General features: G+C 37.0%; 11 protein-coding genes and 1 non-coding gene across 12 annotated transcripts; 3 read left to right on the forward strand and 9 right to left on the reverse strand.

Annotated features, from left to right (window-relative positions):
* Positions 1-26: 26 nt before the first annotated feature.
* Positions 27-1469, reverse strand: NEPG_02312 (uncharacterized protein; the record flags this gene model as incomplete). The annotated part of the gene is made up of 1 exon (XM_013204685.1): positions 27-1469. The coding sequence occupies one exon, from the start codon at positions 1467-1469 to the stop codon at positions 27-29; it is 1443 nt and encodes a 480-aa protein (XP_013060139.1).
* Positions 1470-1675: 206 nt separating this feature from the next.
* Positions 1676-5722, reverse strand: NEPG_02313 (uncharacterized protein; the record flags this gene model as incomplete). The annotated part of the gene is made up of 1 exon (XM_013204686.1): positions 1676-5722. One exon carries the CDS (start codon positions 5720-5722, stop codon positions 1676-1678), a length of 4047 nt encoding a protein of 1348 aa, XP_013060140.1.
* Positions 5723-6146: 424 nt separating this feature from the next.
* NEPG_02314 (uncharacterized protein) lies at positions 6147-6410 on the reverse strand (the record flags this gene model as incomplete). Its single annotated transcript, XM_013204687.1, has 1 exon — positions 6147-6410. One exon carries the CDS (start codon positions 6408-6410, stop codon positions 6261-6263), a length of 150 nt encoding a protein of 49 aa, XP_013060141.1. The 3' UTR covers positions 6147-6260.
* Positions 6411-6434: 24 nt separating this feature from the next.
* Positions 6435-8444, forward strand: NEPG_02315 (uncharacterized protein; the record flags this gene model as incomplete). The annotated part of the gene is made up of 1 exon (XM_013204688.1): positions 6435-8444. The coding sequence occupies one exon, from the start codon at positions 6435-6437 to the stop codon at positions 8385-8387; it is 1953 nt and encodes a 650-aa protein (XP_013060142.1). The 3' UTR covers positions 8388-8444.
* Positions 8445-8791: 347 nt separating this feature from the next.
* On the reverse strand, positions 8792-11164 carry NEPG_02316 (uncharacterized protein; the record flags this gene model as incomplete). Its single annotated transcript, XM_013204689.1, has 1 exon — positions 8792-11164. One exon carries the CDS (start codon positions 11162-11164, stop codon positions 8792-8794), a length of 2373 nt encoding a protein of 790 aa, XP_013060143.1.
* A 107-nt stretch (positions 11165-11271) lies between these two features.
* Positions 11272-13174, reverse strand: NEPG_02317 (uncharacterized protein; the record flags this gene model as incomplete). Its single annotated transcript, XM_013204690.1, has 1 exon — positions 11272-13174. One exon carries the CDS (start codon positions 13172-13174, stop codon positions 11330-11332), a length of 1845 nt encoding a protein of 614 aa, XP_013060144.1. The 3' UTR covers positions 11272-11329.
* A 48-nt stretch (positions 13175-13222) lies between these two features.
* NEPG_02318 (uncharacterized protein) lies at positions 13223-15601 on the reverse strand (the record flags this gene model as incomplete). Its single annotated transcript, XM_013204691.1, has 1 exon — positions 13223-15601. The coding sequence occupies one exon, from the start codon at positions 15599-15601 to the stop codon at positions 13232-13234; it is 2370 nt and encodes a 789-aa protein (XP_013060145.1). The 3' UTR covers positions 13223-13231.
* A 226-nt stretch (positions 15602-15827) lies between these two features.
* NEPG_02319 (uncharacterized protein) lies at positions 15828-17006 on the reverse strand (the record flags this gene model as incomplete). The annotated part of the gene is made up of 1 exon (XM_013204692.1): positions 15828-17006. The coding sequence occupies one exon, from the start codon at positions 17004-17006 to the stop codon at positions 15849-15851; it is 1158 nt and encodes a 385-aa protein (XP_013060146.1). The 3' UTR covers positions 15828-15848.
* A 73-nt stretch (positions 17007-17079) lies between these two features.
* On the forward strand, positions 17080-17174 carry NEPG_02727. Its single transcript has one exon. It is a non-coding gene; the product is annotated as a tRNA-Tyr (tRNA).
* Positions 17175-17207: 33 nt separating this feature from the next.
* On the forward strand, positions 17208-18238 carry NEPG_02320 (methionine aminopeptidase; the record flags this gene model as incomplete). The annotated part of the gene is made up of 1 exon (XM_013204693.1): positions 17208-18238. The coding sequence occupies one exon, from the start codon at positions 17208-17210 to the stop codon at positions 18228-18230; it is 1023 nt and encodes a 340-aa protein (XP_013060147.1). The 3' UTR covers positions 18231-18238.
* A 51-nt stretch (positions 18239-18289) lies between these two features.
* NEPG_02321 (uncharacterized protein) lies at positions 18290-21211 on the reverse strand (the record flags this gene model as incomplete). Its single annotated transcript, XM_013204694.1, has 1 exon — positions 18290-21211. One exon carries the CDS (start codon positions 21209-21211, stop codon positions 18527-18529), a length of 2685 nt encoding a protein of 894 aa, XP_013060148.1. The 3' UTR covers positions 18290-18526.
* Positions 21212-22432: 1221 nt separating this feature from the next.
* Positions 22433-22957, reverse strand: NEPG_02322 (uncharacterized protein; the record flags this gene model as incomplete). The annotated part of the gene is made up of 1 exon (XM_013204695.1): positions 22433-22957. The coding sequence occupies one exon, from the start codon at positions 22955-22957 to the stop codon at positions 22451-22453; it is 507 nt and encodes a 168-aa protein (XP_013060149.1). The 3' UTR covers positions 22433-22450.
* Between the last annotated feature and the right edge of the window lie 15 nt (positions 22958-22972).

Genomic DNA, 22972 nt, shown 5'->3' on the forward strand with positions numbered 1-22972 from the left:
CTTTTCTATTTATTATTTATATACGCCTACAAATAGACACTTACAATGTCATTTGGGGTGCAGGTGGTGCCACACAAAGGACAAGTCTTCTGCCGGCTTGCCATTCTTTCATCAATACACGCCCGACACATTAGATGCATGCATCTCTTGAGTGCTACATTCTTAATATTAGTAGAGCAGAGACTGCATCTAATCATTCCCTGATACAGCTCTATGTCTCTCTGAGAGGACAGCTTCTTACTTTTCTCTGACTCGTGCAATCTGCTTTGTAAATGCTTGTTTACCTCTGCTAAATCACTTGCAGCTTTTCTCGCAGCTGATAATTCTGCTTCATGCTGAACAGATTTTCGTTTATGGTAATTCGCCGAAGACTTTCTTTCTAAATAATCCATCTTGCCCCTTTCTACATCCACCTTTAGTTGGTGTAGTTCTTCTTGTAATGATTTTATGATTTCCTTGTGATTATTGGACTCTTCTGGAATAGAGATTATTTGTGGTGCACTGTACTTTATCTGGTGCTTTAATTCTGTAATTTCTTCTAGTAACAAATCGTTTTTCTTTCCTGTGTCAATGTATTTTCGCACAAGAAATGCTACCTCTTCAAGCCGGTCTATTTCCTTGTTCTCTAGCTCTTTTATTCGGATGTGGCACTGGTTTGCACACTCCACCCGGTTCTCTGATACATTCTCTAAATCCCTAGTTTGCTCAACTATTGTGGAATTTAATGTCTCTAAAGCTAGATATAATTCATTTACTCTCTTCTGTAAAATATCCTTTTCTGTACAAATCCTCTCTTTCTCTGCCAGAAGCTCTGATTCTTTCTTGGAAGATGCCTGGAATATTTCTTCAATTCTCTTTTCTGCTTTCTCCTTCTCTCTGTACGACTCTGCGTCTTTCTTAATAAACTCTTCTATCTTCTCCGTAAGTACTTTTATGCTTAAAGACAAGTCCTTGTTCTCTTGTTCAAGTGCTTTGACTAGCTTCGTGTAATTAGGAGGAAGCCTACTGGCCATATGTAGAACTTTGCTTTCTAAGCTATCTATACGATTTATGTGCTCAGATATTTCACTTGCGTCTATTGCTGGAGTAGCCTCTGGCTGGGGCTGCACAGTAACTTCTTTTGCTTGGCTTGCTCTCTTTCTTAACTGCGAAATGGTCTGCATATGCTGCTGGCAGTTTAGTATTTCTTTCTTAATTATTTCTGGCATCTCTGAATTTACTTTATCTGGGTGTACATTCTCCAATAGAGAAAGTAACTCGTCCACCTTCACTCTTTCTATTCTTAGCTTTTCGCTCTCTGCATGCTCTGCAACTCTCTTATACTCCTCGATTTGTGCAAATATTGCATCTATTTTCTTCTGCAGGATGGTTGTGGTCTGTTCCTCATCCCACCAGTTGCCTTCTCCCACAACAGATGCATCGTATGCTATTTTCTTCAAGGGGGGCACATCTGCTCTTCTTTTTTCCATAAAAAAAATTCGGTGGGCTGCGGTATTTATGATCTGCTGATGCGTGCAGGATATTCTGTAAAGATGTAAAAATAGCCAAAATCTCTTATTTCGGATTACACAAGGCACTCCTTGAAGTAATTCCTGTCAGACATACATACAAACAAACTAAGCCTAAAGATAGAATAACAATAGACAGTATTTAATTAACCAGAGCACAATTCTGTTTACTTTTGGCTCTTTATCTTTTTGCTGGTCCCAGCTGGTGCCTTTGTTTTTTGCTGTATTGTAGTTCTTTTGTTGAACATACTTCTATACCATGGGAACACTTTTTGCACTAGATTCTGCACTTTGTTGATAAGTGCTTTTCCCAGCTTGGTTATCTCAGAGGCAGGCCCATTATACAGTAGAGTGGCTGTGCTGATTCTTTGGAAGTCACTTTCAAAATGCATAATATTTCTGTAGTAATTGCTCTGTGCTCTGGTTTTTATAAGAGAGAGGGTCATTGGCTCTTTGACTATAGAATAATATTGTGGATACTGCTCCTTGTCCACTTTCTCAAAGAACACAGCAAACTCCTCTGCTTGCATGATTTCTGCAATTACTGCAAATAGTGCATCCTTCAGCATGCACTTATGCGGAAACTCTGCGCTATAGTCCTGTATAATCTTTGTTGCTTCTTTTCGCACAAAAAGTGCTTCTTTGTATATATCTGAATCAACCAGATTGTATGTTAGACAGTTTACAAAGACCTGAATAATATCAAACATCACGCACTCAACCATAAAGTACTCATTCTCTTCTAGCCGCTTCTTTATCATCTGTAGGTCCAGAGGCCGCCTAACTATTTCTAGATACTTGTACTCTCGCAAGAGATCTATATCAATGGGAGAAGAGAATATTTTGTGTCTGTCCGCTTCTATTACCTTTTCAACCATCTCAACCAGAATATCCCTTCCTTTTCGGTCCTTGCACTCGCTGTCAATTAAACCAAACTCGTGCTGTGTCATGTGAAAGAATGCTGCATACTCTCTTTCAAAGTATGCTTGGAAGTACTTTATTGTACAGTACGAAGATGTATCGTACTGCGCCGACTTGAAGTACTCTCTAAATATGTGTGCAGCCATTGCATATATATTGCTCATTCGATAGTCATCTGATTGGTTAAAGAGACAGCGCACTTCATTCTTTAAGTGTGTATTTGCCTCCTCATTTGATATTTTTATTTCAACTACACTACCATCAGAAATATTTTCAATAGAGCTCTCTGGTGCCGGCACAGAAGAAGCATCCTCTCTAGGAGCACTATTGGCTTCCTCTGTTAAAGCGTGTGGTTCATCTGCTGTAGATTTTTTATGGTTTATTTCAATGGTTATGTCATCAAACGTAGGAATTCTCTTTTTCTGTTGTGGGTCGGTTTTCTTTGAAAGCTGGGAAATATGCATGCTTGCCTTGCTTTTCTTTATGTGGTCTAAAAGGTGGCATGCAGCAATCTTTTGAGGTTTATCCAAGCAGTAGATGGCCCTGTGCGTGTCATTCTCATAAAGTGCATCTACATCTATTTCAGGCGGCGGCTGCACTGCCTCCTCTACTATAGGCACAGGGGCATCTACTTCTTTTCTTACTTCTTCTGGGACATCTTTCAATGGTATTTTTATGGTCAGTGGCTTGAATAGTTTTATAATAAGCTTGGGCAGGGTTTTTACCTCATCATCACTGCTCATGTCGTGCAGTATGGCCTCTTCTACAACGTCTGCCACAAGTTCAGTTGGCTCCATAAGCAGCCCCTCTATTTCTTCCACTAAGCAATCTATCTCCTCGTCACCTGCAAACATTCTTCCTATCTCCTGTATCTGCGTGACATGCGCTCGGATTTTCTCAAAAATGGGAAGAGCTGCACACATCGCAGCATCTTTTATTGTTTTAAGAATCTTTATTCGGACAAGCCTCTCTTCACTCTCTGCCATTTCTATAATAAGCTTAAGCTGGTCTGGGTGCAGAAGAATCAATGACTCATACGCTGCCATCCTTACCTTATAGAAGTTCTCTGGCAGTGTGTATCGCAAAATTCCTTTGAACGAGACTGTAATGCAGCCTTGTATGCTCAGCCGAGTAAATGCTTTAATTGTAGCACATGTGACAATGTTCTGGTGGCTGGGGAATAAAAGGTCCTTTTTTCTGAGCCTCTCGATTTCCATTACAAATGGCCCTGTATCTAAATATGCATCAGAGCACAGCGCAATTGACAGAGACGTAATGATGTCTGCAATATAGAATGAGTCCTCAAACTGGTTTCCAGTATTATCATTGTACCGCATAAGATTCAACAGAAACGCAGAAACTACATTCTTTGCCCGAATAATCCGGCCACTTAATGATTTTGTTGAATCCAGCTGGCACAGCGACATAGACGACGCAATGTTTTTCTGCATAAAGTATGTTCTATACTGCGAAAAGTCATTTGTTTTTACAATTGTTGTGTTCTGGATACAATGGCTGTTAATAAAGTACTGAACAACCCGCTGAAACCCAAAATACCCTGACTCTTCATTCACGCTTTTCGCCAGAAGTATACCTGCTGCCACGCTTACCTTGTAGAACATCTGGGCATCCCCCATCACTCTCTCTAAAATCCCGCAGATTGTTTCACTTGGATTCTTCTGCACACCCGCCAGCGCTTCCATCTGCCCATACACGTCTTTCTCACTGACCAGCTGCTCTGCAAACATATAATCTGCCTGCTCTACAACAGACACCTTCATCCACTCCAGGCCCGGGTCTATGCGTATCCAAAGCAGAGACGCTGACTCTTCTCCCTTCTGCTTTCTTCTTTGACTTCTTTGATTACATGCCAACTCGTGCGTGATTGGAGTGCTCCCTATAAAAAGAACATGGTCAAGGACCGAGTCTGTTTCGTACACTCGCACGCATATATTCCCTGTAATGTGTCTGTTTGCTTCTGGATGCACTGAGTGAATTTTCTGCTTGAGAATAATTGAGAATCCACCCGCCCTGCTATTCTGCTCTACCTGCGCTATAACAGTTGGTATACCCGTCCTGTACACATACGCCTCAAAAAGCATTCTCACATCCTTTCCAGTAATCCCCTTTACAACACGAATCAGGTCCTGTGTCCCAATTGTCCTTGCCTCTAAAACCTCCTTCATAATCTTCTGCATGAACGCTCTTGTCAGATTATTCTCCAGGATTTTAATGAATGCCCCAGATTTTTTGATGAAAAATGGCGACTTAAACGTATTTCTGGCCCTGTCCACCGATGACAGCGGAGGCTCTTCTATATCGTTCTTGTGAATATAATCTATATTTCTGTTTAATTCATACTTTGCCTCATTAACACCCAAAAACATTTCTATAAGATACATTGACACATACTCAGAAAGACCCGTATACATCCAGTAGTCCTGCTCAGAAATCGCATACGCATGCACACCAAAATACTGCTCTGCCACAATCTTAGTAAGCAGCTTAATACTTGAGAAGCACTGGTCTATTGCCTCTGGTACTATTATCTGAGAGATATTAAAAATAGCACAGTTCCGACCAATTGACCCTGCTACACTGCACATACTAAATACAACATACAGCTTATAGAATGGCAGTTTGTAATCAAGAGCCTGCTGCGCTGCAGAGATCGATGACTTCAGTACTTCTAATGACTCCTTCCCACCCGCGGCAAATCGATCTGAAAGTGCCTCTGGTATATAAATAGTCACTCTCCCAGACTGCATCTCTTCATACATCCCCCCTGCAAATAAAATATCCCTGGGCCGGCCGCTGTCTATTTTGTAATGAAACGTCTTTGTTGTCCCTCCATCATATATCCCACTTAGAGTACCACTTGACACCACCTGAAATCCCCTTTCAAATGACACAATATAGACCATCTCCATACTAAACTCATTATTCGAAAGAATCGGAAACATCCCCTGCGCATGCCCATTAATAGGTTCGCCAGCGAATTCAACACATTTTCTGTTAGGTGTGCTGTAGAATGTTATACTTGGATTGTTTTTCTCTGTCTCAAATAATACTCGTATTTTCTCTGTTGTTGAAGGAACCTTCACTCCGTCACCCATTTCCACAATCTTCCACATATTTTCGCTGAATATTTCTACCTTCAGTATTTTTAACTGAATCTGTAATATTTCCAGTCTTTCCTCCTTCTGCAGATTCACATGAAAAATGCTTGTTCCTGTGCACCGCCTTTCTCCCGTGCTTAAATGCAAGATATTCTTCTGGTGAGTTACATTCATGGAATAAAAAATTATTTTATACAATATGAATGTTTTAATATGCGATTCCTTTACTGCCCCCTCTACAGATTTCTTGGTTATTTTCTTCAGCAGACAGATTTATCTGTGATTATCCGGTGTTCTCTTTTATACTTATTTTTGCTTATTTTTACATGATACTTTCTAATGCCTTATCAAAATAAAATGAATCGAAATTTTCAAACCATACCCTACCAACCACAGCTAAATATAACTCAAATATACCTTTAATAGAAATACACTACAGAATATACTATGGCCCTACCAATTGACTGGCATACTTTAATTTAATCATCTAAATAATCCACTGAAATCGAATTTTATAAGTCTATGTGCAATACGTACTTACAAATACTCTATTGTACATTAATGCACCATAAATTCCCTGAAATATTCTTTCTACTCGTATTATTTATTATTTTTATTAACTAAAAATTCCAATTCCTTTAAAATTCTCATTTCTGTATATTATGTATGCATATTATGTAATAATTTTTGGATTAACTTAAATTTATTTATGCTATACTTTACCCTGTGACAGTGCAGATTGAATGGTTTCTTCTACTATCTGTGCTGTCTCAATGTATTTACAGACTAATTCTTCTACTTCCCTTCCAGTGCGCTTAGATTTATTTACTGTTGTAAAAAGCGTCCTAAGCAGTAAAGACATAAAATGTAAATAAAAGTTTTAATTATGGATGCAATAGGCATATACCGAGCACAAATAAGAGAATTCTTTGAACGGTCAAAAGGAGAGAAGAAATACAAAATATCTCTACTGTCCAATCCACCACCAAAGAGAATTATTATTGACATAGGAGATATCCGGCGGTTTAATAAAGACCTTTCCCTTGCTCTTCAAGAGAATGCAATATCACTTCTTCCGGCTTTTGAAGAAATAGCACAGGAATATTCTCAAGTGGCTGTAAATGTGGGAATATCTGGAATACTGTCCGGAGAGAGAATAACACCGCGCACTCTTCTTTCTAAATATATTGGACGCATGGTGTCAATTGAAGGAATTATTACGAGTGCGTCAATAATTAGGCCGAAGATAAGGAAGAGCGTTCATTATATAAAACCAACAAATTCATTTGTGTATAAGGAGTACAGAGACATGTATACTATGTCTATGCTGCCACCCACTACATCAGTTGTTCCAAAGCAGTCACTTGATGGAAATCAATTAGAACTGGAGTATGGGCTGAGTGAGTACATATCTCACCAGACAATAGTTTTGCAGGAAATGCCAGAATTGGCGCAGCCAGGACAGATGCCTCGTGGTGTGAGTGTTATTTTAGAGAATGACCTTGCCGGGTTAGTTAAGCCAGGAGACAGAGTGCGTGTGTATGGTACATATAAATGCATATCAAATATTAAAGCAGCACAGGATACACTCCGCACAACAATCATAGGTAACAACATAGAAATACTTGGGAAAAAGGAGATGTCTAATAATAACAGTATTGATACGGTCACTAAAATCTTAACAGAAACTGGCGTAGATGGGCTAGTGCAGTATATTGCACCATCTATTTATGGGCACATTCCTGTTAAAAAAGCAATTTTACTCATGATGATAGGAGGGCAGGCTGTGCACACAAACACAGGAGGAAAGATTAGGGGAGATATTAATGTTCTTCTTGTGGGTGATCCAGGGATTGCAAAGAGTCAGTTGCTCAGGTATGTTTTAGACATATCCCCGCTCTCAGTGGGAACAACTGGAAGGGGTGCAACTGGTGTTGGTCTTACTGCTGCTATAGTAGCTGATGCAGATACTGGATCAAGAAGAATTGAAGCTGGTGCAATGGTTCTGGCAGATACGGGGATTGTTTGTATCGATGAGTTTGACAAGATGGATGAGACAGAAAGAGCAGCCATTCATGAAGCAATGGAGCAGCAGACTGTAACCATTACAAAGGGAGGTATTTATATCACATTAAATGCAAGGTGTTCTGTTTTAGCAGCTGCCAATCCCATCTCAGGACAGTACAGAAGTAACTTATCCCCGCGTGAAAATATTCGATTGCCAGAATCAATTCTTACCAGGTTTGATCTTATTTACATCTTAGAGGACACGCTCGAGTACGACACAGAAATTGCAGAGCACGTCCTTGGAAGAAGAATGGGAAGAAGATCTTCTGCATCCGAACTCTCCCAAGATGAAATTTCAGCCTACATACAAGCTGCGCGTAATATAAACCCAGAACTCACAGATGAGGCAGAGGAATACATCAGTAAAGAATATATCCGTATAAGAGAAGAGGGTGAAAAGAACAAGACAAGCCTCTCCAGAAATGTCACTGCAAGGTTACTAGAAAGTATTGTAAGACTGTCCACTGCGCATGCAAGAGCCAGACTCTCTTCTGAAATTATCCTGGAAGATGCCATGGCAGCTGTGGATATACTTGAGCACACTCTTTGGAGAAAGAGTGTTAAGAGAAGAGAGAGAAAAGAACAGTCACAAGATACTCTTCTTAACATATTATACTCCTACAGAGAAAATAACCCAAATGATAAGCTTGTTTCTGTTGAAAAGATCGTTTCTCTATGTGATGTATCCAGAGAAGCTGTAATTGATGGTCTTATGGCATTTGAAAAGGAAGAACTAATCAAACTAGTTGATGGAATGGTTATTTTCCCATAGCCAGAGATTATTGTTTATGCTTTGGTTTCTATTAATAAATATATACGTCATGTCTACCCATATACTACTACGCTTTGTGTGTTTAAGTACATTATATATTTACTGTATTTATTTTAGTACTAAAGGATACTTAAAAAATAAAAGAAAGAAAAGTATTCAGCTTAAGAATAGAATAAGAATAGTTTTATTTTTGTAAATTTTAAATTTAATATGTATGCGTATAAAGAAAACAATATAAATAATACCATAAAAATGAGTATAATAGATAAATACACCATAAATGCACAAAACCATAAAAATCATATTAAAGCAACGGATAAACCACTATAAATATTTATGGAATAGAACTGGAAAGAACAAGGCATTTAAAGCTTGAAGGCACAATGCAATACGCAGCTGATAGTTTATGACAATGCAATCATGTACAGATTTCTGTATAAGTGAGAAATAAGAGATTCTTGTGGTATAATTAATTTTTCATTAATACAGCGAACCTGTGCATTCCAAAAATTAAATGCTCTATTGTTCTGTAAATCTATTACATTGGATTTAATTTCCTGTATAACATACTCAGATGGAATGCAATGATAATTATCTGTTGGTGTATTGATTAAAACAAAGTCCCATGGAGCATCGTTTGTTAGGAATATACCAATTTCATAATCCTTTGGGTCAAGGAAATCAAAGAATTTACACGCACATGCATGTTGCGCTTTAAACAGAGCGCCGGGGGTTTTGAATACCTTATTAAGGAAATCTTTGTCATTCTCGGCCACAAAACCCTCTATGGGAATCTTCAAGGGAATATTTATAGGCCGGCAGATTTTTGTATCCATAATCCTTTCCTGGCAAATAAGCACACCATTTTTCTCTTCAACTCTTTTAAATACATTGTCTAGGTGCTTGTAGAAGTAATTATTTCTGTTTATCGTAAAATAATTGTGATAGTTATTAAATGCATATGCTTCTCCTGATGTGAGTTTCTTATTCGCTGTATACGTATCTGGAACTATAACCGGCATGGTGGATAATTCAGCGAAGGACATTCTGTTAGGAGAGTTTATCGATTTATATCCTATTATTTGCTCTCTTGTTATTTCTGTAAGTATAACAGGAATTGGCATATTTTTTAATGTTTCTTCGCCAGAACTAAATATAGCAAAATTATATATTCTTTCATATATATTGGCATGCTTCCACACAAAGTAAAATACAACATGATCCTTACATAAACTCTCTATTGTATTTACTTCCATCTCATTGTCTGTAATTCTCACCCAGTAAATATCAGATCCTGTTTTTTTCTTTTTGTATGCCATAATAACACCCAGCACATCAGAAGTTTCCATTAATTTCATTAGATATATTTTTATCTCTGCTAGTGTGTGTGGTTTTACAATTGTGCTTCTATTGCCCATCGTCCTTGAAATAGTTGGTAGCCATTTGCATTCATACTGCATAGTGCACGTATTCACAAAGTGTATAGCATAGAATAACTTTTTTTTATCGCTCATTTTTCCTATTAATCTGTGCTGAATTCCATCCTCTTCAAATGCAGAGCTTTCTTTGAATTCAATTCTCTTGTCAGAGCCTGGGATATTCTCATTTAAGTGCAAAGATGTAGTTAAGCTTCTGCACTTTGGTTTAATAAAAACATCACCTGGCTTACCAATTATATTCCGAATACATTTCAATTGAACTTTTTTTGAATGGCACAGTTCATAAAATACATCCATTGCCTTAAGATATATATTATGCGTAAGGAATATCATTTGCTGTTGAGTCTCAAAATATAATAATTTAGCAAAGTTTGAGATTATTGTATCATAATTGCTCGGGTTGCAGAGTTCTGAAAATGAATTTAATAGCATTTCATCATCACGAATGTAAATATAAACTGGGACCATATCACACACATCTGTTCTTTTATCTAGAACCTTCTGAATAGCAGTCACAAAAACACGAATATGCTTCAGAAGAAATATAAATGAATCTGTTGATTTACACTTTTTGAAGTCTTCTATTCTATTGAATTCGTCGTTATCTATGGTTAAAAGGTCATTGTATATCATGCTGTTTTTAATAAGCATGGAGATAACAATGTACATACACCTTTGTAATTTGCCTATTATTTTTTGTGTGTTATATGTTAATGTTAGGGGGCTTATGTAGCGAAGTACAATCCTGTTCATTGGCCTGAATAATTTACGAATATTATGTTTTTCTGCCAAAACTGGAAAATCGATGCTTCTTACTTTTTGTAGTATTTGGTTATGATCTGTTAATAAATGCATGGGGAATACATCTTCCATATATGTGCACACTGTCTTTATTAAACTAGGTTGCCATTTATTACACCTATCTAGTATTTTATAATACGTATACCGTTCTCTTGTTTCACTTGAGCTGCAGACACTACTATATATAATTAACTCTTTCATATGGTTAATGCTTAGTCTTTTAATAACACTAAATATTGTATGAACTATCTCGCAAACAGGGCTCCTATGCTCTATGCATGCATAGTTCTCACTTAAAACCTGTTCAAGGATTGCACGCAGTTCTAGCTCCCATTCTAAAATATTTTCAAACTGTCCTATAAGCCTATTGTTATTTATAGGAAAAGGAGTTCTATACAGACTGCCTCCCATAATATTATTTGAACTGAGCACATCTGTGTTTATACTAATGCCGTCTGCGCATTTACTTTTTGTTATTAGCGTTATAAGAAATACAGTTAGTGCAAGAATGTGCTTTATTCTCTTATCTATACACATCGATAAAATTTAAATAATTTTAGTTATAGTTTAAAGATAAAGCTTAAATAAAATTCTATTTATTCATTTGATTTTTCAAAAAAGAATAAAAATAGAGTGAAGAGTCGCCTAAAAGGGAAATGATCTGAGAAAGATTTACAAAAAAGATAACAAACGGTAAACCCGTTATTTAAAATTACCAGCTGCTTTTACAGAATTAGTTTGTTCTTTTTCCTGGCTTAGAGATATTCCTGTTAATCGGTTTAGCTCACATAGCCTTTCCATAATATTTTCTGATGAATCCACTATAATTAGTCTATCTCTTTCTATTAAGTGAGTCTCCTTTGTTAGAATCTCCTGTACCTCTACTGCATCTAAAATTGCTTCTAAGTCTGTGCGAATGACTTTATACGGCATGTATGGGTTTGGTAATATTCTGGCTAGAATTATTTCATTTTCTTTGACTGTATACTGTCTAAGCTTTTCTTCTATGTGAGCAGTTTCTATTCCAATGAAGGAGTCGCGGCCATTGTACGTGTATGCATTATTTATGAGCAATTCTACGTCCTTCACGGTGTCTGCAAATGATTTGTACTTAAGTTTAGATATTCTTTGCTTTATAAGATCAAGTGATACGGGCGTCCGTATTATAGAGGAGTACCCTGGGGCAATATCATCTGTAATTTGCTCTTTAAATAGAGAATGCCTGTCTGCAGCTGTTAATGCATTGTGCAGAGATTGGATCTGATTGTATCCCTTAATGAATTTAGAGATAAGCGAGATTCTGTTGCTTTCCATATCTAAAATGTGCTTGGATGTTGTGTCTGCTATGTTCTCTGCGAGCTTGTATGAATTCACGATTCTGTGCGTAGTGACTGCGCATATGTTATACAAGTACTTTTCTGCTGCGGGTAGGACTATTTCTTCTGGAAGTTTTAAAATCGCGTGTAAAATATTTGATTCCCTGGTAATTGCCGGATTCTCTGTAAACACTCTCTTCCCCCAGTGGTTGAACTCATCTGAAGGAGAGTCAATGCGAAGCCTTTTTATGATGGTTCTGTCCTTCTTTCTGGCTTGCCATGCAGCAAACATGTCTTTAATGCAGGATGCGCTTGATTTTATATTGGGTAGATCACGCTCTGCAATTCGGTTGACCACATAATCAGAAATTTTTACAGGAACATTTTCAATTTCTAAGTGAACTCTTCTCTGCGGCTGCCATAGCGGGACATAGTTGTGAAGGACTGGAGGATTTTCAAGCACGGGGTAATTGCTATCAGGAGACCGCGTCATGGCCAGTTCTGCTTTTTTCTTTGGATCATGCTCAGTGCAAAATAAAATTCCGTTGGCAATGTCTATGTACTTCTGGCTTTCAACAGCACAAGTCGCATGGTAGTATCTGCGACAGCCATAGTATGCACAGTTTGCCACACCTCCTTTCTTAAACCCGCACTCTGTGCAGTGGTGCTGGCTCCTGTGCACATCATCTATGTCAACGGGCTCAACCAAAGAAACATTCTCAAACCGCGCACCGGGTATGAGTAAGCCGCATATCACATGGCACCAAAACCCATTTCTGGTTCGCTTGTATGCTCCGCCCAGTGAAGAGCACAGAATGCAACTAATTACTTTTTTTGGTGACAAAAGGCATGGCCGACAGAGCCAACTGCCCTCTGGAATGTGCGGTACTCCGTAGCAAGACTGGTGAACAGCAATATTACACCCATCACAGAACACAAGAAAGTTGTCATCTTCCGTTTCCTTTCCTCCACATATATTGCACTCCTCTGACAAATCATCGCCATCAGATATTTTTGTTATGGCAATTCGTTGCAAAAAGTGATGCTCTTTTTCTAGTCTGTCCATGACCAGTTCATACATGTCCTCTGTGAACCAAGAGTGCCTGCTCTGTAAATACTGCAGAATGTCTCTGTCTGTTTCGTCCATATTGTATTCTATATCGTGCGCTGTGGGTTTTCTTCTTCCCTCCAGTGACTCAACAATAATTCTTCTTGCGTTCTTTATATGCATAGAGAAAAATCCGAAAACAAATTTTAAGTGGTTAAAAGACCAAAGAGCGCTTTATTTTTATGCGGAGTGGGAGAGAGAAGCCATTGCCTTAGCAATTAGCATTTTCACTTGTGAGTGCTGTAATTTCAGCTCCTTTGTAAGATCTTCTATTGTTTTGTGTTGTAAGCCCATTCCCAGCAAAATTATCTTTTGGGTTGTAGAGACAGTTGATTTCTTTGTCTTTAAGACTTCCTTTGCCAGCATAGGGAGAAGGTCTGCAACTATCCTTAGATCTAAATTACAACGAGAGAACTGTTGCATTCGCTGGATCTTTGATTCTGCAAACTCGGCTATGTCCTCCTGGAATGGAGCAATTATTTGCAGAGCAATGAGTGTAGAAACAGTGCTAAAACATCCAGGAAGAAGTTCTAAGAATCTCTCAGTAAACTCTCTTTGGTATACGTTCACTTTTTCTTGTGCTTTCGTAGACAGTGCTCGCATCATAATTAGTGAGTGTTCACCAGTGGTCTTGCAGAGGGTGTGCTTTAAATAAACTGCCTTCATGTCTAGTCGCAGCCAGAATTCAAGCAGCCGCTGAGTCACTCCAAATGATACGCCAATATAATCAATTCTGCCCATTGCGAGATCAGAGAAAAGAATCGTATTCTTGCTTGATGTGCTCTGGCATGTATTTACGGTTGTGGCCCTTATGATCTCTTCTACAAGATATGATCCGTACCCCATTGACTGTGCATCTGGGTGAATGGCAATTCTGATAATACGCAGACCTACCTGCTCAAATATATCCATGTCCAGGAAGTACTGTGAGAGTGACCAGGGGATTAAATTACCCTTTTCTGTTCTCTTTTCATTATATTTCTGCTGTGTCTCATTAAGGGCTGATTTACTGCCCTCCTTCACGCACTGCGCCAAACCCAGCACTCTTCCGTCCTCTGTTAATAATGTGACTAAAGTATGGTGCTGGTCATCTGCAAGAGTCTGCAGATCATTTGGACTGTTTTTGTAATGGCCAGACAGAAGTATGCTGGACAGTGCCCTAAGAATCTTTTCAGTCTCTTCATGGCCCGAAAATAAAAGTGCTTTATTAACCGTGTACACCTTGCACTTTTCTCGTGCTGGGAACGTAATCATTTTTGGTATTTCAGGTGACAGTGACAGGGCATTGTTTAGCCAATACTCTACTGGATCATGCCGCCTGTACCGAATTGGCTCTTCCAGCCTGATAATTTCTGGGTTCAATGACTTAAACAGCTTCAGTGAAAGTGCCCTTCCAGTACCCTCATACCCAGCAGTTGTAGATGAAATAAGTGTAGGATACATCCCAAGCATATCTTTTAGTGTGGGCAGTGGAACAGCTGCAGCCTCATCCACTACAAGCATAGACGGTGAGTGCACTAGTTTCTGCGGTGGCATAAACCGAATGGTCTGATAATGCGTCTTTGAAATAGAAATTTTTTCAATGGATTTCTTGGCTGTTTTAGAGTACTCCACAAAGAAATCAAATTGTTCTTTGTACCCGTTCGCAGTTAGGCCTACAATAATAAACTGGAATAATGTCTGAACATTTGATAAGTGCGGTGCAGATATTAAAATATCGTTCAGTCCCTTTACAACAGCATGTGCAACAGAAAGACCAAGTGCTGCAGACTTTCCCCTTCCTCTGTCAGCAGTAATAGCGATTAGTGCCCTTTTATCTATGGTCTCTGTTAGAGTTAGTACAGCATCTGCTTGGTCCTGTGTTCTGCACTGTTTCATTAAGACCGCTGTACTATTTGCACATACCACACTCAGTGGGTTCAGCATATTAGCAGAGTCTTTTACTTTCTGTATCTTCTGGTCAAGAATATTTTGCATGTTCTCTTTATCCTCTAATAACTCTTCTACAACAGTAGTTGATTCTTTAAGTACATTCAGCTGAGTGTCCAGTATCATATAATTATCTGCTGACTGTAGTAAGTGGTAAAGCCTTTTTGTGTATATATTCTGCGTCTCTTCAACTGGAAGTAGAATCACTCCACCACCCTTTACACTCTCCACTACACTCGCCAGTGCATTAGCAGGTATCTTTGTAAAGTCTTGGAGGATGCAGAAGTCAGTGGTTGTTCCCAAGACTTTTTCTGCTTCATTGTGAAATACGTAATTTATCTCAGTGTTCACAATAAATGATTCAAAATTAGAAAGTGCCACCTCCCCGGCATTCTTTCTTTTCTTTGCCTGGCCTATTTTATGCGTCTTTGCTTCTAGCTCTTTTTCGTATACCCATAAGACATTTGGTCTAATAGTGTATCTAGATAGTAATGAGTGGATATGGTGGACTACTTCCTTGACTTTACCGCATACTCCAATTATACAACGGTGCTTGTTCTTGACACTCTCTTCTAATAGACTCAGCAGTCTCTTGTCGACTCTTTCTTTATGAGTTGTCATATTTTTTACCAACTGCAATTTTTTTGTCTTTAAAGCACAGCGAACATCTTTGGGCAGTGGAGTGCTTTAAGGCTGAAATAGAATATATTACACAGTGTGTAATAACTATTGTAAAGTGAATATGCTATAATATATTACACAGTGTGTGATATATTATGAGTACTTTTTAAGCATTATGCAATAAGTTCTAATAACCCGAATAACCCGAAATTAAATAAAAATTTATTGTGATAACGAAAGGGAAGTATTAATTCTGAACTATTTCAATGAGACCGTGCATGCCGCAATTCACTTCAATGCATGAATTAGCAGTGCACACAGGAATTACATAAGTATCACATACGCTTTCAATGCGAGCAGATAAGCACGTAGGGAATATGTACAAGTCAGGCCTGTACGGCCATAAGAATGCATTAAACCCAGAATAGTCCACTGGTATGTCCTGTGGTACAAATGGTAAGAATGTCCCCTGGTACACAGAATGCACTAAAATATCGTACATCCGATCTTCTCTATTCCGACTGATTTCCTTCCTGGATATGCCCATAAGAACATCAACCGTTGTTAGACCAATCAGTACGCCATTTAGACTAATCATGCAGGGATTCTGCAGCTCAATAAACCAGCACTTGCTTATGTCACACATCCCACGTATGCCAGTGCCCTCATCCTCATTACATACAGGAAGGGGACTGGTCACTCTATTAATATACTCAGTAGGGTATGTCATAGATGATTCTAGACCATCTGTATACGGTACACATACTATTCTTATCCTTTTGGATATGGCCAAGGATTTACACACCTCCCTCTCCCGTACGGTTACATCACCAAATATTATCAGTACGTCTGAGCAGCACTCATTAACTAAACTAAGAAGTCTCTCTGATTCATGCGTATCACGTGTCTCCCCTGTGGTCTTAAGAGACTCTAACCTCTTCATATCAATCACACTAACCAGAAACTTGCCTGGCAGTGGTTGCTCTGCTTGTTCATTGAATTCTCTGTCGTATACTAATGAGTCAGCAACTACCTCCTCACCAATGATGTTCGTGCCCAGTACTTTTATTATCTGCCCTGGGTATATCGTATACTCTGGAAGCTCTGCTAAATCCAGGCGTAGAACAGTTGCAGTATAATCTGCACGTACACTAAGCAAGTAATACGCATTGTTTGCGTACATAATCATTCCACAGTAGATCTCCTTCTCTGTACTCTCTCTTGTGTTTATCGCATAGTCAGTCCCACAGAGGGCTTCAAGCCTTCTGCGGACATAAGCATAGAAATACTTTGTAAGAACAGGAAGAAATTTGTGCTTGCTCTGCACAACAGAAAGAACACCCATCTCAGAGACCCTTTCGTTCTTCTCCACTAGCCGCCTACTGAGCTCCTCTACTCTATCCATAAAAAATTTACTGCTGCCTCTTCTTTCCTCTTCTAACTGGGTGTCTTGTGTGGTTTGCGTGTTTTGTTATCGGCTCCTGATAGCTCAGTTGGAAGAGCATACGACTGTAGAAGTGGAATTCCCATTGGAGTTATCGTAGGGTCGGTGGTTCGAATCCATCTCAGGAGATTTTTTTATAAATTTTTAGTAAAATTTTAAGCCATGTTCCCACAGCTTATAAATAAAGTGGTCGTTCCAGAGCTTAAAAACATTTTGGTAAATGAACAAATTGGAATACTCTCTCCGATAGAGTCAGCCCGCCTTGCAGCAACTGCGCATAAGATGGTGAGGCAGAATTTACAGGCACAGATACGGCCTGGAATGACTCTTTTGGAAATGGCTGAAATAGTGGAGAATGGTACAAAAACAGTACTGGGCCAGGGATACAATAAGGGGATAGGGTTTCCCACGGGTCTTTCTCTGAACAGCTGTGCTGCCCATGACAGTCCTAACCCCAAATCACACCCGGTTGTCCTTGCTGCAAATGACATACTGAAGGTGGACTTTGGTACGCATGTTAATGGATACATTATAGACTCTGCATTTACGGTGTGCTTCAATCCGGATTATGACAATCTTTTACTTGCTGCGCGTGAGTCTGTCTATGAGTGCTTAAAGCTTGCTGGGCCAGATGCACCAATTAAGGATATAGCAGATAAAGCAGAGGAAGTTATTAGAAGCTATGAGCTAACTATTGATGGAAGGTCTGTCCCTATACGGCCAGTGACTAACTTAAACGGGCACTCTATTAACCAGTATAAAATACACGGGGGTAAGTATGTTCCCATTATAAAAAACTCTGGGAATAAGTCTAGAATGCTCCCTGGTGAGTTCTTTGCAATTGAAACCTTTGCAACCACAGGAAATGGGTATGTGAATGAGAAAGGGGACTGCTCGCACTATATGATCAGTAACCCAAATGTACACTCAAAACTAGAAGGAGGAAAAACACTTATGAAGTACATACAGAATACTTTCTCAACACTTCCGTTCTGCAAGAGATACATAGACCCAACAGAAATTAAGTCTGCAGATACTTACATTAACTACCTAACTAAAATAGGCGGAATAGATGATTACCCTCCACTGTATGACTCTCCAGGGTCTTTGGTGTCACAGTTTGAGCATACGCTTTATGTGAACGAGTCTGGAATTGAAGTATTATCTCGTGGAGATGACTATTAATAAAGGAATTTTTAATACCTAGTATATAGAACGAATAATGCCAAATATATTATTATGTATGCTTTAATCAGTTTGTTTGCTCATTGTATTTTTAAGTCCCAATGTACAATAATGCACTAGAATAGTCCATTATAAAAATAATGGCTGTTTTGGGTGTGTAGTCTGATAATGGATTTACTGTGCACGAAGAAGGCTGTTAAGAGTAAACCCCACTATGTGTTATATTTATTCAATTACTTAGCAGTAATATTTGAATTAAATTATTATTCAGATAGGTCTACTGGTTGAAATGTGAATCAGTATAAACTTGGCCTTTTTCTAAATAAATTGAAGCATTCTATTAAACTTTCTATTTTTTCTCTTTCTTCTTCTGTACTAGGAGTACTTTTCTTAATTATTTCAAGTGTTTTTAAAACAGTTGCATAATTGTCCTGAGTACGCGTGTATCTTAAGAATATTTCTGTTGTCCAATCTGGAAGCAGTTTGTATGTCTCTGTGATTAATTCTAGCGAGTCTCCTTTCTCCTCACACACATATACAAATAATGATAATGCAATTTTCTTGTGCGTGGATCTGTCCTTCTTCCAGTGCTTGTTAATACAGTTTCTTATTGTTTTAATGTGTTCTATTGCATCCTTCTCCAGCAATTGTTTAAATATTTTAATTAGAAGCCTACGAACTATTAAATGATCCGGTAGGCACTGGAATGAACTTGGGAATTGTATGGACACTTCTAGGCACCTGATTAATATATCATCTGAATTCGTCTCTAGAGCATACCCAATAATTTTAATCATTTCTTCTCGGTCACATGGAATCTGTGTAAAGTCTGCATGTTCTAGTTCTATACTGTCATATATATTTTGGTTTTTTATATATGCCAGTCCTGTAAATGCCTTCTTCTGGTTCTCTGAGTTATTTAGCCGAGCACTTCCCAGAATATTTGAAATGAACCTAGATATCCTGTCTTCTTTTGATAGTTCTGTCTTACTGCTATATATCAGTGCACAGTTGGCTATTCTTATTTTGTACACTGTATCATTTATTTTTCTTTTCATGAGTATTTTGTTTATCCCTTCGCCATTGTTCATTACAGCGCTTTCTATTTCTTTTTTTGGAAGGTCTTGATGCAGTGTCCCTGAAAACCTATCAATAAAAGAGTTAATGCAGTACTGTGTTAAGTGGTCTATGAACTTAGAAGAGCTCTTGTTTGCCGTCTTTGCATTTAACACTGATTTGATTTGATATATTAATCCTGTTCCTCTTAAATTACTGTTTGACAGGAAATACACGTGGGCATGCCCCCTACTAAAGCATAGGGTCACTGTTTCTTCTGCTTGTTCTGTTTTGTATTTCAGTAAAATATCCCCAAATACATCAGGTATTCCAATAGAATTATTTTTTATCATTAAGTCATAGCACATTACCTCTATGGTCTTGTCAAATGCCAAAGACAGAAGAATATTCTTTGCAAATGCTCCTATTTGTTTTAACAGGCCTTTACAGTCCTCCATTGGTGCACCCACTGCCTTAATGAATTCCAGTATTTTGTCTGTATATTGTGCAGATTTATTCGCCATACTCGCAAACGCCAGAAGATAGTTTAGGATTCCACTGATTATTTCATTTCCTTCTTTTTTGTATATGCGATCACATCCTTCTAAGTATACTGTGGATTTACACCACTGCATATGTGTTTCTAAATTTATTTTATTATACGGTGTTCTGTTCATAGAAAAGAACTCATTCACATCATGTATACAGTTCATGTGTTTGGTAGTATACTCCTGGGTTTTTTTATCATACGCCAAACAACAGAATGTAGTCAGTAGAGCAGTTTCAACACAGTCAGTATAGAATTTGTCCTTGTCCTCAATAAAGTCTTTCTTTGTTTTTGGGTAACTTGGCACTTGTATGTTTACAGGCACTTGCTCTGCCTCTGAAAATGGAGATATTTTATACTTCTGAATTTCCTTATCAAGCAGCTTTAGGCTTTGTATATTCTCTGATTTAGTAATTGAACACTTTTTTTCAAAACAGGATAGTAATACATTTTCTGCTATTTTTATGTCTTCTTGGTTCTTGCTCTCTACTGACCTTATTTTATCTATAAGAAGAGTGTGCACTGCTTGAATTATTTTATACGCCTCTTTGTCTGTGTTTGTGAATTCGTATATATACGTTTCTATCAAAAACTGAATCCCATTGAGAAAGTGTCCTTCTTTTAACTCTTCATAGCTCTTAGGCTTTGTGAATTCACTTAACTCGTCTAAAGCAACACTCTTCTGATACCTCTTAAAAAACCGAATAATCTTTGATGTCTCGCTTTGGTACATGTCTATTACTTCGCCTTTCTCTTTGTTGTACTGTTTTATTTTCATGCTCACAGAAAAGTACACTGTTCCATCAGACTTTCTTACTTCCAAAACCTTTTTTTCTTTTTCATCTATTTCCACATTAATACTTACTCCCTCTCCTAAAAGAAGAAGAGTTGCAAGAATTTTATGTGCGTGCTCATGAACACTTTCGTGTCTAAGCCATTTAATAAACGCATCATCCCGGCCTGTTTCAATGGACACCTGTGTTTCTGTAGAAGGAAACATGAGAATAAGCCTTTTGTGATACCCACTCAAATACTTCTCTTTTTTATTTGTAATACCTTCTATTGCATGCGATTTATCATTCTTTACTTCTCTCTTAAATACATAAAGACCCGTAGGTGACTGTGGAGTATCTTTTCGAGTTAAATGATGACTAATGTTAATCTCAGAAGAAAAGAACCTTTTGTTATGCATCAACCCAGTCTGCTGATATATATATCCCCTAAGAAAATTAAGAAACCCATCAGAATTTACTACTATTTCTCCCAGCACAGGATCATCTATTACATAATTTTCTATACACTCTAAGTCTGTTAGTGTAAGCTTTGCACGAACATAATAAATTACCAGAATTATTGTAATAATAATGCAAGCCCTCATAAATAATAAAAAAAACTTTTAGGTACCATCACTAAAAGTAGTAGACCATTCAAAATGTTTAAATATCATAATTTTATAATATTCCTGTACAATTACTCATATTAATACGTTAATATTCTGATTATATATATTCACTTATTAATCTTATTAATAAGACTACTATATATGCTGTACGTACTGTATATACTGTATTGATTACTAAATAATTATGTTTTCCCTATTTAAGTACATTTGAATCTGAATCTTTTATCCTTATATTTTTCTCTTCTTATTATTATATTTATATATTTATAAACTATTCACTTTTTATATTTTTTGTATACCATTAATAATAAATATTATACAAGAATAAATAGTTTGTATTCTACTAAATCATATAAATACACAAAAATACCAGAGAAGAGAAGAATAAACAAGAAATATAAACAAATTAAAAACAACAGAATAATAAAGATGAACCAGATGGGACAACAATTAATACAAACATACCATTAGATGCACATATATAAGTTTAAACTATAAAGAAATTATATATAAAGAATAATTATATAAAAACCTGTAATACTAATAGAATAATAAAACATTTCATACAACAAGAATAAATAAGTTAGTAAAATAGAATAATATTAGGGGATAATACACTAAATAAGTGAATAAAACAAATAAATATTTTTAGTATATAAATAATATAAATAAGTGGTTTAGTTAATCTCCTTTATTATTAATTCTATATAAATATTAGAATATTCAGAAAAGAAATTCAGAATATTTACAATAATTTATTTTTGTGAAGAATAAAAAGATAAAAATTCAATTTTGTATTATTCAGAAAATAATTATAGTCAACAATACAATTAAGCACAGAATATTCAATGGATAGAGGAAGTTATTTATACAGGATAAAATAGGATTTTATAAGAAAATATTATAAGAACAATTTAGACTAAACAGCTTAATGGTATAATATAGAAGAAATGTATAAATTACAATATTATTTGGTTTACTAGGAAGAAGAGAAATCATTCATTATACAATTCAAATTTGTATTATTATTATGATATACTAAAAATAGATAAAATAGGATACTTCTGGTTATTTACACTTTATTGTAAATGTATAATTTATTATAATCCGAAATAATTAAAGTATAATATATAGAGTAGTATAGTAAATAAATACATTTCTATTAATCTGTATATAATCATAACTTTAGAATAATTTTCGGAGTATACTGTATAATTACATAAACATATCTAATAAATCAGTTCTAGATTTTATAGAACTATTCTGGTCTTCTATGTTATTATTAGTTGTTTTAGATTCTATTTTAATATTTTCGTCTATTTTATATTTCTTTTCCTCTGCATGTTTCTTTACAGTGAGATCTTCTACTATTTTCAATACTTTACTACATAATTTATGCTCTGGTATAGTTGTATCTGGTATAACTGCGCCTTGCATAGTTGTATCTGGAATATTTCGGGTGTTATTATTAGTGCCAACTAAATCATCATTATCTATTATTTCTTGTAATATTCTATCTATGCCATCACATAACACTTCGTGATAGTCCATGCGAATGGAGTCAGTGCCCAATTCAACCCCTTTAATTCTTCTTGAGTCTATTTCTTTACTTTTATTATCGAATAGAACTATTCTACAGTTGTTTACTGTAAGAGTCCCGTCTACCCACCGCTTTTTATTGTGCATGCAATATGTGCATGGCAAATCTGTTTTGCTTCCCATGAAATAAAACTATTT

The sequence above is a fragment of the Nematocida parisii genome (genome assembly GCF_000250985.1).
Source record: "Nematocida parisii ERTm1 unplaced genomic scaffold supercont1.6, whole genome shotgun sequence".
NCBI classification, from domain to species: Eukaryota; Fungi; Microsporidia; genus Nematocida; species Nematocida parisii.